Source organism: Tachyglossus aculeatus, chromosome 9 (assembly GCF_015852505.1).
Source record: "Tachyglossus aculeatus isolate mTacAcu1 chromosome 9, mTacAcu1.pri, whole genome shotgun sequence".
NCBI lineage: Eukaryota > Metazoa > Chordata > Mammalia > Monotremata > Tachyglossidae > Tachyglossus > Tachyglossus aculeatus.
In genome coordinates this window covers 23,644,895-23,661,560 of record NC_052074.1, presented here as the reverse complement: position 1 = coordinate 23,661,560, position 16,666 = coordinate 23,644,895, and the positions used below count along the sequence as shown (strand labels likewise).

General features: G+C 52.6%; 2 protein-coding genes across 6 annotated transcripts in view; one reads left to right on the top strand and one right to left on the bottom strand.

The window, feature by feature from the left end:
• NRBP1 (nuclear receptor binding protein 1) overlaps positions 1–16,666 on the bottom strand; it is a 29,934-nt gene that overhangs the window by 11,817 nt on the left and 1,451 nt on the right. The window contains exons 1-8 of one of the 5 annotated variants that reach the window (XM_038751496.1): positions 16,363–16,435; positions 5,991–6,221; positions 3,427–3,549; positions 2,608–2,709; positions 1,967–2,056; positions 1,755–1,795; positions 1,362–1,456; positions 831–854 (exon numbers count right to left, since the gene is read on the bottom strand). In XM_038751496.1, coding sequence (XP_038607424.1) covers positions 831–854; positions 1,362–1,456; positions 1,755–1,795; positions 1,967–2,056; positions 2,608–2,709; positions 3,427–3,549; positions 5,991–6,200 — 685 coding nt within the window. In that variant the 5' untranslated portion in view covers positions 6,201–6,221; positions 16,363–16,435. Of the gene's footprint in view, positions 1–830; positions 855–1,361; positions 1,457–1,754; positions 1,796–1,966; positions 2,057–2,607; positions 2,710–3,426; positions 3,550–5,990; positions 6,222–6,395; positions 6,814–16,362; positions 16,436–16,666 lie in introns of those variants that run through there. The other 4 variants (XM_038751498.1, XM_038751497.1, XM_038751495.1 and 1 more) reach the window with 4 other exon arrangements.
• LOC119932040 (basic salivary proline-rich protein 2-like) lies at positions 6,199–16,614 on the top strand. Its single transcript, XM_038750855.1, has 6 exons — positions 6,199–6,218; positions 6,276–6,456; positions 7,766–8,103; positions 10,661–10,741; positions 10,916–11,013; positions 16,304–16,614. Exons 1-6 carry the CDS (start codon positions 6,199–6,201, stop codon positions 16,612–16,614), a joined length of 1,029 nt encoding a protein of 342 aa, XP_038606783.1.

The following is a 16,666-nucleotide window of genomic DNA, read 5'->3' as shown; positions in this document are numbered from 1 at the left end:
CTCTGAGCCTCAGTTACCTCATCTGTAAAATGGGGATTAAGACTGTGAGCCCCATGTGGGACAACTTGATCACCTTGTATCCCCCCCAGCGCTTAGAACAGTGCTCTGCACATAGTAAGCGCTTAACAAATGTCATCATCATTATTATTATTATTATTAAAGACCCTCCCTCTATCGCTGGCAATCCAGAGCCGGGTCCTTCCCCCAACTCCCTCTCCGGCGGAACACCCTGGAGTTGCCGATTTCTGCCCCAAGCACGGAAGGGGTAGAAACCCCAAGTTTTTCCCTCAGGAACAGAGGGGGCCGCCGAGAGCTCGACTGAAAGGGACAGGAAGTGCCACACACAGCGGGAAACCAACACGTCCCTTCCTACTCCCTTTAACTCACAGGCACCCAAGCAAGAGTAAGGACGGCCCGCGGCCCGGCCCCCTGGAGTCCTGACCTCTTCCCTTTCCCTCACCCCTTAGCCTTCTCCCCCCAACGGATCCTTCTGCCCCGTTCCCAAGTCCCTGGCGGCATGCCACGAGGCTGAGCGAAGCGCCGCGGCCCGGCCCCGCGTCACAGCCATTCGGACCGGAGAGGACGGCGACAACCACAGAGAAGCCGGGAGCACACCACAGCTGGGGAAGCCACAGGGGAAGGGGTCTGAGGGGTGCGGGACGGGCGGGGAGAACGGGGAGGGGGCTAGGGAGACGGGGCACACGGCGATCGAGGCACACAGGGCACGGGGGACGGGCCCAGCAGGTAGGCTGCTGGCCAGGGACGGATAACGATCGCATGCTGCCAGAGGGCGCAGACGGAGCCCGGCGAGGGGCGGAGGGAGCGCTCACCATTAGCAAAAATCCTATGAAAGACTGTTGGGAACAGAGCAGCCCGTAAGCGGGAGGGAGGAAAACAGAGAGAAGTCTGTGAGCGGTGAAGCGGTCAAGCCCCGGGCACCTCGACACGGAGAGACGGCACACAGACAAGACGGCACACGGATGCACGGCACACGGATGCTGAGCACTGACACGGCACACGGCACGCAGGCAGACGGCACCCGTGGCAGCCGCGGCCCGGACTCTCCTTCCACGGGCCCCGGCCCCTCCGCCTGGGCACGCCACCCCGGCTCGGCTGCCCCGGTCGGGCGCCCACCTCGCCGAGGACCGATGCAGCCGGGCGTCCCACTGCCCCACCTTGACCCCGACACCTCTCCCAAAGAGACCGGAGGTCTCTGAAGGAGGACCTAGCCCCCCAGGGATCTCCGTGCCCTCCCGTCACGCACCCCTTCCTGACTACCCCTGACTAGCCTCCTCCTCCCTCCCTTTCCTCCCGGCGCCCCTGCGGACGTGGCTGTCCCTCCGCCCCCCCACCCCCCTCACCGGAGCCGATCTTGATGAGCCCGTTGTGCTGGATGAAGATGGTGTCGCAGGTCAGGTTCCCGTGGATGATGGGGGGATCGCAGGAGTGCAGGTAGCTGCGGGGGGCACCGGGCGGTCAGAGGGAGGGTCCGCCACGGGACCCGGGAACCAAGAGGATCGGGCCCGGGTCCTAGGCGAGAAGCCGCCGCTCTCCGGGGCGCTACAGTAGCGACGAGGCCGGAGCCAGACGGGTAGGTCTGAGAGCGAGAGGGGGCCGTGGTGGCACTACGGGACCGGAGTGGGGTGGGGGACGGCAAAAGAGAGGGGCGGGAGGCATAAACGAAACCCCACGATCTGATCCGGGAACGACGGGACAGGCCGAGAAAGGGGAGAAACCGAGCGGGAGCCACCCACCTGAGGGCCGACAGGATCTGGGTGCACCAGCGTTTCCAGGCCTGGCACGGAAGACGGTCGTGGGTCAGCCGCAGCCGGGTTCCCCCGCCCACCCCTCGCCCCGGCGGCGGCACCTCTTCCTCCGACGGGTCCCGGGCTCTCGCCCGGCCAGGGGCCAAAAGGATCGGGCTAGGGCTCGGTCCTTCCTCCCTCCACCCCCCTCGCCCCTTCACCTTCTCATTCATGGTCTTGTGGTTCTTTTTGGTCTTCTTCAGAAATTGCTTGAGACTCCCAGATGACATGTATTCGGTGATGAAAATCACCTAGAGGAAGAAGGGGGACGCGCTTAATCACTCCCCGGACCCTCCAAAGCCAGGTTCTAGGGAGAAATGGCTCTCTCTTTTTTGGTTGCTCTTTGGCCTTGATTTTCCCGGGATTAAGTAGGGGCAGCGGGAGGCTCCAAGAATCTACTCCCTAGGGGCTGTAAGCAAAGCCCCCGAGTTGTTTTTTGCTTCAACAATTCTGCCTCGCCCCCCACCCCAGCTCCGCAGTCTCGTCTTTCCTCCAAGATGCCCCCCTACCAGCCAGGACCCTGACGCCACGTGACGGCAGTAATAATAACAATGGCATTTATTAAGCGCTTACTATGTGCAAGGCACAGTTCTAAGCGCTGAGGAGGTTACAAGGTAATCGGGTTGTCCCACGGAGGGGGGTTCACAATCTTAATCCCCATTTGAGACAGCAGAGGCACAGAGAACTATGAAGCGACTCGCCCACAGTCACCCAGCTGACAAGAGGCGGGATTCGATCCCATGGCCTCCGACTCCAAAGCCCGGGCTCTTTCCACTGAGCCGTAGAAGACGGGGGTCCTTACCCGGGCCTTGTTCTCCTTCACGTCGGCCCAGTACTTGTGGAATTTGACGATGTTGAGGTGCTCCAACTGGATCAGATTGTCAAACACGGCCCGGACTTTCTCCTGCAGGGTGGGAGGGAGGGTGAGGGCCGGGCTCCGGCCAACCCGCACACCTCCCACCTAAATCCCACGGCACCCGCGGAGGTCCGGCACCCCACATCCTCCCCGCCCTTCCCACCCAGAAGGCCGTTCTAACCTCCCCGGAGCCTTACCTGTATATATGTATACATGTTTGTACACATTTATTACTCATTTATTTTACTTGTACATATCTATTCTATTTATTTTATTTTGTTAGTATGTTTGGTTTTGTTCTCTGTCTCCCCCTTCTAGACTGTGAGCCCACTGTTGGGTAGGGACCGTCTCTAGATGTTGCCAACTTGGACTTCCCAAGCGCTTAGTACAGTGCCCTGCACATAGTAAGCACTCAATAAGTACGATTGATGATGATGATGATGACTATATATGTTGCCAACTTGTACTTCCCAAGCGCTTAGTACAGTGCTCTTCACACAGTAAGCGCTCAATAAATACGACTGATTGATTCCCCCTAGCAAGGCCCATCCATCCCCTCCATCCGCGCCCCCTCTTGGGTACCACACCAGAAAGCCCAAGCGCTTAGTCCAGTGCTCTGCACACAGTAAGCGCTCAATAAATACGATTGATTGATTGATTCCCCCTAGCAACGCCCACCCATCCCCTCCACCCGTGCCCCCTCCCGGGTACCACACCAGAAAGCCCGGCCTTCGGCTCCCTCGACCAAGCCCGGCCGCGACCCACCTCCTGGAGCTTGTAGTTCTTGCGCTCAGAGAACTGCACCTCGTTCCAGACGACCTCCACGCCCTCCTCCGTGTCCATGGCCAGGTACGCGCTGTCGATGCCCGGCACGTTCCGCTGGTTCACCTAACGGGGAGGAGGCAGAGTGAGAGGGCACCGAGGCCCGTTCCCCCCGCCGCCGAGGCCCTTCCTCTAACACCTCAATCGATCGGACCGTCAGCGGTCCGATCTGACGAGGAGGGTTTTTGAGACCCTCCTCAAAAACCTCCAATGGCTACCGATCAATCTGCGCATCAGGCAGAAACTCCTCACCCTGGGCTTCAAGGCTGTCCATCACCTCGCCCCCTCCTACCTCACCTCCCTTCTCTCCTTCTACAGCCCAACCCGCACCCTCTGCCGCTAATCTCCTCACCGTGCCTCATTCTCACCTGTCCCGCCGTCGACCCCCGGCCCACGTCATCTCCCGGGCCCGGAATGCCCTCCCGTTGCCCATCCGCCAAGCTAGCTCTCTTCCTCCCTTCAAGGCCCTGCTGAGAGCTCACCTCCTCCAGGAGGCCTTCCCAGACTGAGCCCCTTCTTTCCTCTCCCCCTCGTCCCCCTCTCCATCCCCCCGTCTTACCTCCTTCCCTTCCCCACAGCACCTGTATATATGTATATATGGTTGTACATATTTATTACTCTATTTATTTATTTATTTATTTTACTTGTACATTTCTATCCTACTTATTTTATTTTGTTGGTATGTTTGGTTTTGTTCTCTGTCTCCCCCTTTTAGACTGTGAGCCCACTGTTGGGTAGGGACTGTCTCTATGTGATGCCAATTTGTACTTCCCAAGCGCTTAGTACAGTGCTCTGCACATAGTAAGCGCTCAATAAATACGATTGATTGATTGATTGATTGATTATCGAGCACTGCGTGCAAAGCACTGAAGCAGTGGGGCTCAGAGGTCATGGGTTCTAATCCCGACGCCCCCACACGTCTGCTGTGTGACCGCGTCTCGGTGAGGCGGCGGGGCCTGTCCTGAGGCGTGGCCCTTGGGGAGGCCCAAGGACCCAAAGCGGGGGGATAATCCACCTTAGGCAATTTCTACTGATGTATTACTCCATTTATTTTACTTGTCCATAGTTACTATTCTATTTATTTTGTTAATGATGTGCATATTTTATTAATATGTTTTGTTGTCTATCTCCCCCTTTTAGACTATGAGCCCACTGGTGGGTAGGGACCGTCTCTAGATGTTGCCAACTTGGACTTCCCAAGCACTTAGTACAGCGCTCTGCACACAGTAAGCGCTCAATAAATACGATTGACTGATTGATTGACCTTGGGCAATTCACTTCACTTCTCCGGGCCTCAGTTCCCTCATCTGTAAAATGGGGGTGAAGACTGGGAGCCCCACGTGGGACAGTGTGATCACCTTGTATCCCCCGCCCGGCGCTTAGAACAGTGCTTTTCCCCTTCTAGACTGTGAGCCCACTGTTGGGTAGGGACTGTCTCTATATGTTGCCAACTTGGACTTCCCAAGCGCTTAGTACAGTGCTCTGCACACAGTAAGCGCTCAATCAATATGATTGATTGATCATTACTATTATTATTATTACTGAACTAAGCACTTGGGTGAGTACAATACAACAGAGTTGATACGCACGTTCCCCGCCCACGAGGAGCTTCTGCGGCCAGAACACAGGCCCGGGAGTCAGGAGGACTCGGCCTCTTATCCCGGATCTGCCAATTGTCTGCTCCGTGACCGGCATATAGTAAGCACTTTTAACAAATGTCACCTCTAGATTATAAGGTCATTTTGGGGAGGGAACATGTCTACTCATTCTGTGGTATTCCCCTCCTTCCTCTCCCCCTCCCCATCCCCCCCCGCCTTACCTCCTTCCCCTCCCCACAGCACCTGTATATATGTATATGTTTGTACATATTTATTACTCTATTTATTTTACTTGTACATATTTATTCTATTTTAATTACTGTATTTATTTATTTTACTTGTACATATTTATGTCATTTTTATTACTCTATTTTACTTGGACATATTTATTCCATTGATTTTATTTTGTTAATATGTTTTGTTTCACCGTCCGTCTCCCCCTTCTAGCCCGTGAGCCCGCTGTTGGGTAGGGGCCGTCTCTAGATGTTGCCAACTTGAAGCGCTTAGTACAGTGCTCTGCCACACAGTCAGCGCTCAATAAATACGACTGAATGAATGAATGCTCACCCAAGCGCTCAGAACAGTGCTCTGCACAGAGGAAGCTCTCGATAAATACCTCTGGTTGACGGACAGCATCATCATCATCAATCGTATTTATTGAGCGCTTACTATGTGCAGAGCACTGTACTAAGCGCTTGGGAAGTACAAACTGGCAACATATAGAGACGGTCCCTACCCAACAGTGGGCTCACAGGCCCCCAAGCCATGGGCTGACCACCTAACTCCAACAGGGCTGGCCAACCCACTCTGGTCCACACATCCCCCTCCCCTGCCGCACTTTTACCCAACTCTCCACTCCTCCTCTTCCCCCCCGCCACCCGCCCCAGCTCCACATCCCCCTCGCTTCACCTCCTCTCGCCTCTTCTGCCAGCGCCCGCAGGGCGACTCCTCCAGGATTTCGGACTCATCCTCGCTCTCCTCCTCTTCCTCCGGCGAAGCGGCCGAGGCCGTGGAGGTCACCGGGGGCGACACCGACGTCAGGCCGGGGGCCGAAGAGGAGGACTCCGCCTTCGGGTCCGAGCCGCTGCTGGGGGCCGTCTGGGCCTCCCCCTCCGACATGGCGGAACAAAACGCTCGGTCCTAAAACCAGCGAGGAGTCAGTCGCAACCCCCGGCTCCATTCGCCCCGGGGCAGGGGCCAACGGCGAGACGCCCACCCTCTTAGCCCCGGAGCCCCCCAGTTTGGCCCGTTTCCCCCACGCCTGAATCTAAGGACTCTACCTCACCATCCTCCCCGGGGCCCACGGATACCCACCCACCCGGACCAGGGGAGCCCCGGAGCTCGAACGGGGCCGGGACAGCAGGGACGGTCGCAGGTGGGCACAGCGGACGGGGGGACCGTGCCCGTCCTCCGTGCCACCCGGGCACTTTGGTGCAGACGGGCAGATCCAAACTCAAACGCTGGTCACGGGCCAACAGGGCCAAAAGCCGGTAGGGTCAGAAATCCGGAACACAGAACCCTGGCAAAAACCAGTTGGCCGTCGGCGGGCAAAGAGCAACACGTGCCTCTGGTCCACCGACTCCCTCTGCTCTCCACACTTCGGGGGCTCCAAAGCCAGACCTTGGGGATCCCTCTGGGGTCAGGGCGCCGTTTCGGGATGAGTCACGTCGCCTCGGGACCAGAGGAGACGCGCTCCTTTGAATCTGACTCGTCCTCTGGTTTAGTCACTGGAGTTAATAAAGCAACGTGGCCTGGCGGACAGGACACAGGCCTGGAGTCATAGGCCCTGGGATCTAATCCCAGCTCCGCCGAGTGCCTGCTGTGTGACCCTGGGTGAGTCACTGCACTTATCTGGGCCTCAGCTACCTCCTCTATAAAATGGGGATCAAATCCGACCCCGTCCTACTTGGATTGGATGAATTTGGAATCCGCCCCAGCCTTAGAGCGGCGCTTGGCACATAATAAATGCCTAGCAGGTACCACGGTACGGTATCAAATTTGGGGGGACTTATTTTGGACAGTCCACTTCTGGGGGGTGGGAGGGTTGCATTTGAGGATCGCTATCCCTAATGCGAGTCTCCAGTGTCAATCCTCAAACGTCGGCAGAGTCCGCCGCTGTCGAATCGTTTTTCCAGCCAGTTCCTCCCACGCGGCCGAGACGGACTCTTCGTCCGGGAGCGGGCAGAGTGTGTGCCCCTCGCTTTTCCATTCATTCATTCAATCGTACTTATTGAGCGCTTACTGTGTGGACAGCACTGTACTAAGCGCTTGGGAAGTACAAATTGGCAACATATAAAGACGGTCCCTACCCAACAGCGGGCACAATGTATAGAGACAGTCCCTACCTAACAACGGGCACAACGTATAGAGACGGTCCCTACCCAACAGCGGGCACAACGTATAGAGACGGTCCCTACCCAACAGCGGGCACAACGTATAGAGACGGTCCCTACCCAACAGCGGGCACAACGTATAGAGACGGTCCCTACCCAACAACGGGCTCGCGGTCTAGAAGGGGGAGACGGACAACAAAACGAAACAAGTAGACGGGTGTCAATACCATCAAAGCACTCTCCCCCCACCTCGACCCCCCAACCCCACAAACACCCCGAGTCGGGTGCGCTAGGTAACTCTGTCCTTTTCCTCCCGGACCTCCGTTATCCCCACCCCTTCCCTCCCCTCAGCCGAGGGTAGTCGGTTCAGCAACAGAGGACTCGGTGAACCCACCCACTGAGCCACCAGCGCCTCTTCCACGGGACCCGGGCTCACGGATCGGCCGGAACGGCCAGTTCGCCTTCACCACCGCCACCCTCCCACAGAGAGGAAGACCCCAAAAGCCCGGGTTAGGGGGGACGAAGGGGGATGTCCTCCTACGGCCCAGCCTCCTCCAAACCTCGGCATCCAGCGTCGGCTCACGGGACCGGCCGGACCAATTTGCCCGAGAGGCCGGGAGAAAGGGCGGACCGACCGACCTCATCCTCGGTGAACCTGCCCTGCCCTGTGATGTCAGCACAGCCCAGGGGTATCGCCCAGCAACATCAATCGGGTGTTCGGGGTCAAAACAGACCCGGAACCCCAGGGCCGGCTAGCCGGCATGACCCTTCCCGGGCTCTTCTCATCATCATCATCATCAATCGTATTTATTGAGCGCTTACTATGTGCAGAGCACTGTACTACGCGCTTGGGAAGTACAAATTGGCAACATCTAGAGACAGTCCCTACCCAACCGTGGGCTCACAGTCTAAAAGGGGGAGACAGAGAACAAAACCAAACATACTAACAAAATAAAATAAATAGAATAGATATGTACAAATAAAATGAGTAATAAATATGTACAAACATATATACATATATACAGGTGCTGTGGGGAAGGGAGGGAGATGAGATGGGGGGGTGGAGAGGGGGATGAGGGGGAGAGGAAGGAAGGGGCTCAGTCTGGGAAGGCCTCCTGGAGGAGGTGAGCTCTCAGCAGGGCCTTGGTGGGTCAACCTCCCTGAAGGGGATTCTGGCGACCCAGACAACTCCGAAGCAGCCACCGGCTCAACCTCCCACCAGTCTGATTTTCCGCCCGAACGGGTCGCCCCATTCTTTATTCGAGGGGACGGTCCGCAGGTTTCAGGGAGTCGGCCCAAGTCAGCTGCGAAGAGGCGGGGAGATTCTCCCCCCCAGCTCGGCTGGCCCGGCTCCCTCTCATCCTCATCAATCGTATTTATTGAGCACTTACTATGTGCAGAGCACTGTACTAAGCGCTTGGGAAGTACAAATTGGCAACATATAGAGACAGTCCCTACCCAACAGTGGGCTCACAGTCTAAAAGCCTCTCGCCGCTCGGACGGCCCCGGCCTCCTAGGGGAAGACGAATCTCAGCTGCCGAGCCTGTCACTCCGATCGTCCCCCAGAAATGGACAGGAAGGACACGGAGGGAGACGCCGCCCTCCTTTTTCACAGTTGCTCCGTCCCGTGACGGCCGGCCGGACCCGAGGCCCGTAGTCAGAAGGCGGGGGAGTCTATTTGGGCTGGGTAGAAGGGGGCTCCCAGTGGCCCCACACTCAATACCACCAATTCGAGACGCTCAAAGAGGCCCCCGGCAGCTCCAAAGAGAGAGAATATTCCTTGGGAGAAAGAAGAACGTAAGAGCTACCATTCCGGGGACGGGCAAATAATCCACCCAGTTTGCCGCCTCCATCCCTGGCAAGGGAATCGATCGATCAATCAATCGTATTTATTGAGCATTTACTTTGTGCAGAGCACTGTACTAAGCACTTGGGAAGTACAAGTTGGCAACATATAGAGACACACTTGGATTTATTTACTTATTTTACTCGTACATATCTATTCTATTTATTTTATTTTGTTAGTATGTTTGGTTTTGTTCTCTGTCTCCCCCTTTTAGACTGTGAGCCCACTGTTGGGTAGGGACTGTCTCTAGATGTTGCCAATTTGTACCTCCCAAGCGCTTAGTACAGTGCTCTGCACGTAAGTAAGCGCTCAATAAATACGATTGATGATGATGATGAGGATGTCTGCCCTCCTTGGTGACCGCGCTAAATGCCGTATCACTGCCCACCTCTAAACTTTCCCCTCCCTGCCCCTACCTTTCTAACAGCCCACTACGGGCCTGTCATCCACGGATGCCTTCGAAACCCCGCTCTCCACTTTTATAATGATGATGATGGTATTTATTAAGCGCTTACTATGTGCAAAGCACTGTTCTAAGCGCTGAGGGGATACAGGGTGATCAGGTTGTCCCACATGGGGCTCACAGTCTTAATTCCCATTTTACAGATGAGGGAACTGAGGCACAGAGAAGTTAAGTGACTTGCCCAAATATATATATATATACTTAGATTGTCAGCCCCCTGAGGGACAGGGACCCGATCTAATTCCCAACCACGTACTCTTTCCCGGCACCGGAACCAGTACGGTTCTTGGCACACATCTACTGCGGCGACGACCATTCGGTCGACTGCATTTATTGGGCGCTTACGCGTGCGCAGAGCACCGTATTGAGCGCTCGGGAGAGTACGCTAGAATCAATCGTATTTACTGAGCACTTACTGTGTGCAGAGCACTGGACTAAGCGCTTGGGAAGTCCAAGTTGGCAACATATAGAGACGGTCCCTACCCAACAGCGGGCTCACAGTCTAGCAGGGGGAGGCAGACAACAAAACAAAGCACATTAACAAAATAAAATAAATAGAACAATACACAGACATATAAACAGACACCCCCCCCCCGCCTTACCTCCTTCCCCTCCCCACAGCACCTGTATATAGGTCTATATGTTTGTACGCATTTATTACTCTATTTGTACATGTTTATTCTATTTATTTTGCTAATACGTTTTGTTTTGTTGTCTGTCTCCCCCTTCTAGACTGTGAGCCCGCTGTTGGGTAGGGACCGTCTCTAGATGTTGCCAACTTGGACTTCCCAAGCGCTCTGCACACAGTGAGCGCTCAATAAATACGATTGAATGAATGAATGAACATATCCCCTGCCCAAATCGGGCTTAGTTTACTACTGGGTCCCTTGACTTGGACCCCAAGTCAGGAGGGGAGCGACCTTTTGGGCCCTTTTAGCGAGCCGAAGGATACGTCCAGTTACTACGCTCCCTGTGTCGAGTCGGAGGCTCCTGGCGTCCTCCACCAAGCGAGGGTCTCGTAGAGGGAAAAAGTCCTGGTTCCGAATGAGGCTCTGCCCCTCCCACGGGATTTTTGGAACATTTCTCGGAGACTGGGCTCGTGCCGTTGGCCGAGAGCGGGACCCCGTCCCGCGTACGCTATTCTGAGAGCCGACAGCTGAGTTCTGTCTATCTCTTGGCCCCCTGACCACAGCGATCAGAGGAGCGATGTACTGAGCTCCGGAGGCGGTGATTTTCACGACAAGAGGCCCCAAAGGGTCAACGAGGCCAAAGACAGTCCCCGGAGAAAGGGTCCTAAGGGGAGAGGGGTTACAAAATAAAATAAACAGAACAACAAACAGACATATAAACCGACAATCCCCCCGCCCCCCGTCTTACCTCCTTCCCTTCCCCACAGCACCTGTTGGCTCACAGTAAGTTCTCAATATTTATTACTCTATTTTATTTGTACATATTTATTCTATTTATTTTATTTGTTAATATGTTTTGTTTTGTTCTGTCTCCCCCTTCTAGACTGTGACATATATGTGTACATACGTGTATATGTGTACATATATATGTATATATGTTTGTACATATTTTTTACTCTATTTATTTATTTATTTTATTTGTACATATCTATTCTATTTATTTTATTTTGTTAGTATGTTTGTTTTGTTCTCTGTCTCCCCCTTTTAGACTGTGAGCCCACTGTTGGGTAGGGACTGTCTCTATATGTTGCCAATTTGTACTTCCCAAGCGCTTAGTACAGTGCTCTGCACATAGTAAGCGCTCAATAAATACGATTGATGATGATTGATGATTAGAGGTGAAAATATGGACAGGGATGACCTAGGTGACCAAATACCATTATTATCTGTTATCGATTTATGCTTATTATATCCGCTACTCTTAACTATTTTACGCTGGACGATTTTTTATCTCCTACTCTTCCCCCTTAAATTGCACGTCTCTTAAAGACGCCTATCCCACCTTATACTTTCCGTGGGTCCCGAAACATCAAATCCAGCGCTTAGAACAGTGCTTTGCACGTAGTAAGCGCTTAATAAATGCCATTATCATTATTATCAAATCGAGCAGCCGTACTTATCGAGCACCAACCGCGTGCGGAGGGCTGTACTAACGCTCGGGAGAGTGCACCGTGGCAGAGTTGGTAGACTCGCTCCCTCCATGCCCTCACGGTGCTCAATAAATTTGTTGTTTTACTGTTATAAATGTATATATATATATAAATTATATATTATAAATTCATTGTTTTATTATTAAATAAAATAAATTTCTTTATGCTCAGTAAACGCTACTGTTTAGGTGCCAATGGGAAGGTTGATGAATACCCACGGCGCTTCTGGCTAGGGGTATCCGAGGACAGTAGGGAATGGGATAAAAGGGGATAAAAGAACAAGGAAAAGAAACCCAGGAAGGTAAAAGCGACAGGCGAACAGTTAGGGAACGGGGCGGAGGTGGGGGGACCCTGAGATATAGTCAAATGCCGTAGGCGGATTCTAGCAGAGTGGAGGGATAATAATAATAATAATAATAATAATAATAATAATAATAATGGTATTTGTTAAGCGCTTACTATGTGCAAAGCACTGTTCTAAGCGCTGGAGGAAGAGGGCAGGGACCGATGTCCGCAGGGTCAGGACTATACGGGTACATCAAGATTAACAGAAATCTGACTGAGCCCCTCGGCCACCAGCTGACGCAAGTTTCTCAATCAATCAATCGTATTTATTGAGCGCTTCCTGTGTGCAGAGCACTGTACTAAGCGCTTGGGAAGTACAAGTCGGCAACACATAGAGACGGTCCCTACCCAACAGCGGGCTCACAGTCTAGAAGGGGGAGACGGAAGGGCTCTAACTTAGCTTTGGGCCCCCTGTGCCTCGTAAATTGGCCTTGTGCCTAACTGGGTCTGTCGAAGGATTAATAATAATAATAATAATAATAATAATAATGACATTTATTAAGCGCTTACTATGAGCAAAGCACTGTTCTAAGCGCTGGGGCGGTTACAAGGTGATCAGGTTGTCCCACGAGGGGCTCACAGTCTTCATCTCCATTTTACAGATGAGGGAACTGAGGCCCAGAGAAGTGACTTGCCCAAAGTCACCCAGCTGACAAGTGGTGGTGCCGGAATTTGAACCCATGACCTCTGACTCCAAAGCCCGGGCTCTTTCCACTGAGCCACGCTGCTTCTCTAAGGATGACCAGATGACTATGATTAGGATGACCACAGGTGCTCTTTCGGCTCCCCGATGACTCAGCCTGCCGTGCGATAATAATAATAATAATGGCATTTATTAAGCGCTTACTATGTGCAAAGCACTGTTCTAAGCGCTGGGGAGGGTACAAGGTGATCAGGTTGTCCCACAAGGGGCTCACAGTCTTCGCCCCCATTTTCCAGATGAGGGAACTGAGGCCCAGAGAAGTGACTCGCCCAAAGTCACCCAGCTGACAAGTGGTGGTGCCGGGATTTGAACCCATGACCTCTGACTCCAAAGCCCGGGCTCTTTCCCCTGAGCCACGCTGCTTCTCTAAGGATGACCGGATGACTATGATTAGGATGACCACAGGTGCTCTTTCGGCTCCCCGATGACTCAGCCCGCCGTGCGATAGTAATAACAATAATGATGATGGCATTTATTAAGCACTTCCTACGTGCAAAGCACTGTACTAAGCGCCGGGGGTGGGGGGGATACAAGGTGATCAGGTTGTCCCACGGGGGGCTCACAGTCTTCATCACCATTTTACAGATGAGGGAAGTGCTTAATAAATACCACCATTACTATTATATTACCTCGTAACCACCCCAGCGCTTAGAACAGTGCTGGGCACATACTAAGCGCTTAATAAATGCCATCATTATCATCATCACCTTGTAACCACCTCAGCGCTTAAGTGCTTAATAAATACCACTATTGTTATTATTATCACCTTGTAACCACCCAAGCTCTTAAAACAGTGCTTTTTGCACATAGTAAGCGCTTAATAAATGCCATCATTATCATCACCTTGTAACCACCTCAGCGCTTAGAACAGCGCTTGGCAGATAGAAAGCGCTTAATAAATGCCATCATTATTATCATCACCTTGTAACCACCCCAGCCCTTAGAACAGAGCTTTTTGCACATAGTAAGCGCTTAATAAATGGCATCATTATTATCATCACCTTGTAACCACCCCAGCTCTCAGAACAGTGCTTTGCATACAGTAAGCGCTTAATAAATGCCATCGTTATTATTACCATCACCTTGCAACCACCCCAGCGCTTAGAACAGTGCTTGGCACATAGTAAGCGCTTAATAAATGCCAACATTATTATCATCACCTTGTAACCACCCCAGCGCTTAGAACAGTGCTTTGCACATAGTAAGCGCCTAATAAATGCCATCATTATCACGCTGTAACCACCCCAGCGCTTAGAACAGTGCTTTTTGCACATAGTAAGGGCTTAATAAATGCCGTCATCATTATTATCACCTTGTAACCACCCCAGCGCTTAGAACAGAGCTTTTTGCACATAGTAAGCACTTAATAAATGCCATCATTATTATCATCACCTTGTAACCACCCCAGCCCTTAGAACAGAGCTTTTTGCACATAGTAAGCGCTTAATAAATGCCATCATTATTATCATTACCTTGTAACCACCCCAGCGCTTAGAACAGTGCTTTCCACATAGTAAGCGCCTAAAAAAATGCCATCATTATTATCATCACCTTGTAACCACCCCAGCGCTTAGAACAGTGCTTTGCACGTAGTAAGCGCTTAATAGATGCCATCATCATTCTTATCACCTTGTAACCACCCCAGCGCTTAGAACAGTGCTTTTTGCACATAGTAAGCGCTTAATAAATGTCATTTTTATTATTATCACCTTGTAACCACCCCAGCGGTTAGAACAGTGCTTTTTGCGCACAGTAAGCGCTTAATAAACGTCATCATTATTATCACCTTGTAACCACCCCAGGGCTTAGAACAGTGCTTTTTGCACATAGTAAGCGCTTAATAAATGTCATCATTATTATTATCATCACCTTGTAACCACCCCAGCGCTTAGAACAGAGCTTTTTGCACATAGTAAGCGCCTAATAAATGCCACCATTATTATCATCACCTTGTAACCACCCCAGCCCTTAGAACAGAGCTTTGTGCACGTAGTAAGCGCTTAATAAATGCCATCATTATTATCATCACCTTGTAACCACCCCAGCGCTTAGAACAGAGCTTTTTGCACATAGTAAGCGCTTAATAAATGTCATCGTTTTTATTATTATCACCTTGTAACCACCCCAGCGCTTAGAACAGTGCTTGGCACACAGTAAGCACCTAATAAATGCCATTATTATTATTATCATCACCTTGCAACCACCCCAGCACTTAGAACAGTGCTTGGCACATAGTAAGCGCTTAATAAATGCCAACATTATTATCATCACCTTGTAACCACCCCAGCGCTTAGAACAGAGCTTTTTGCACATAGTAAGCGCTTAACAAATGCCATCATTATTATCACCTTGTAACCACCCCAGCGCTTAGAACAGAGCTTTTTGCACATAGTAAGCGCCTAATAAATGCCATCATTATCACGCTGTAACCACCCCAGCGCTTAGAACAGTGCTTGGCACATAGTAAGCGCTCAATAAATGCCATCATCATTATTATTATCACCTTGTAACCACCCCAGCGCTTAGAACAGTGCTTTGCATGTAGTAAGCGATTAATAAATGCCATCATTATTATCACCTTGTAATCACCCCAGCGCTTAGAACAGTGCTTTTTGCACATAGTAAGCGCTTAATAAATGTCATCATTATCATTATCACCTTGTAACCACCCCAGCGCTTAGAACAGTCCTTGGCACATAGTAAGCGCTTAATAAATGTCATTATTATTATCACCTTGTAACCACCCCAGCGCTTAGATTAGTGCTTTGCACGTAGTAAGCGCTTAATAAATGCCATCATCATTCTTACCATCACCTTGTAACCACCCCAGCGCTTAGAACAGTTTTTTGCACGTAGTAAGCGCTTAATAAATGCCGTCATCATTCTTACCATCACCTTGTAACCACCCCAGCGCTTAGAACAGTGCTTTTTGCACATAGTAATTGCTTAATAAATGTCATCACTATTATCACCTTGTAACCACCCCAGCGCTTAGAACAGTGCTTGGCACATAGTAAGCGCTCAATAAATGCCATCATCATTATCACCTTGTAACCACCCCAGCGCTTAGAACAGTGCTTTTTGCACATAGTAAGTGCTTAATAAATGTCATCATTATTATTACTCTCACCTTGTAACCACCCCAGCGCTTAGAACAGTGCTTGGCACATAGTAAGCGCTTAATAAATGCCATTATCATTATTATTATCACCTTGTAACCACCCCAGCGCTTAGAACAGTGCTTTTCGCACGTAGTAAGCGCCTAATAAATGCCATCATTGTTGTTCTTATAGGAGGGTGAGGCCCCGGAGGGCGGCGCGGCGGCGGCGGCGGCGGCAGCGGTGGGCGGGTCCCACCAGGAGGGGGCGCAGCGCGTTCCGGCCCCCCGACGGCGCCGCCAACGAGGCCGACAGGGAGGGCCGCGGCCCGGCCTCCGGCTCCCCCGGCCCTCCTCCGCCCGCCCCCCGCGCACCTCGGCCGGGTCCCGGCGCTACGAGACTCCGAGGCTCCGCTCCGGGCCTCCGCCGGCGGCTTCGAGAAGCGCCCTCCTCCGCCCGGCCTGGGCCCGCCGCGAGACCCGGCCAATCAGCCGCCGCGCCGGGCCGGCCCCCGCGCCCCCATTGGCCGAGCCGCCCGAGGGGGGGCGGGGCCGCGGCCCCCGCCGCAGCCAATCGGCCGCCGCGCCTGGGCGGCCCCCGCGCCCCCATTGGCCGAGGCGCGATAGGGGGCGGGGCCCGCCGCCCCAAGCCGCAGGACGAGCCCCGCCCCCCACACTA

Excerpts from the sequence above, each read along its gene's own strand:
- LOC119932040 (XM_038750855.1), top strand. The coding sequence starts at position 6,199 with ATGGCGGAACAAAACGCTCG. Across the intron at positions 6,457-7,765 it reads GACAGCAGGGACGGTCGCAG|CCGAGGGTAGTCGGTTCAGC; the intron begins GTGGGCACAGCG and ends CCCTCCCCTCAG. Across the intron at positions 11,014-16,303 it reads AGACAGTCCCCGGAGAAAGG|GGAGGGCCGCGGCCCGGCCT; the intron begins GTCCTAAGGGGA and ends CGAGGCCGACAG.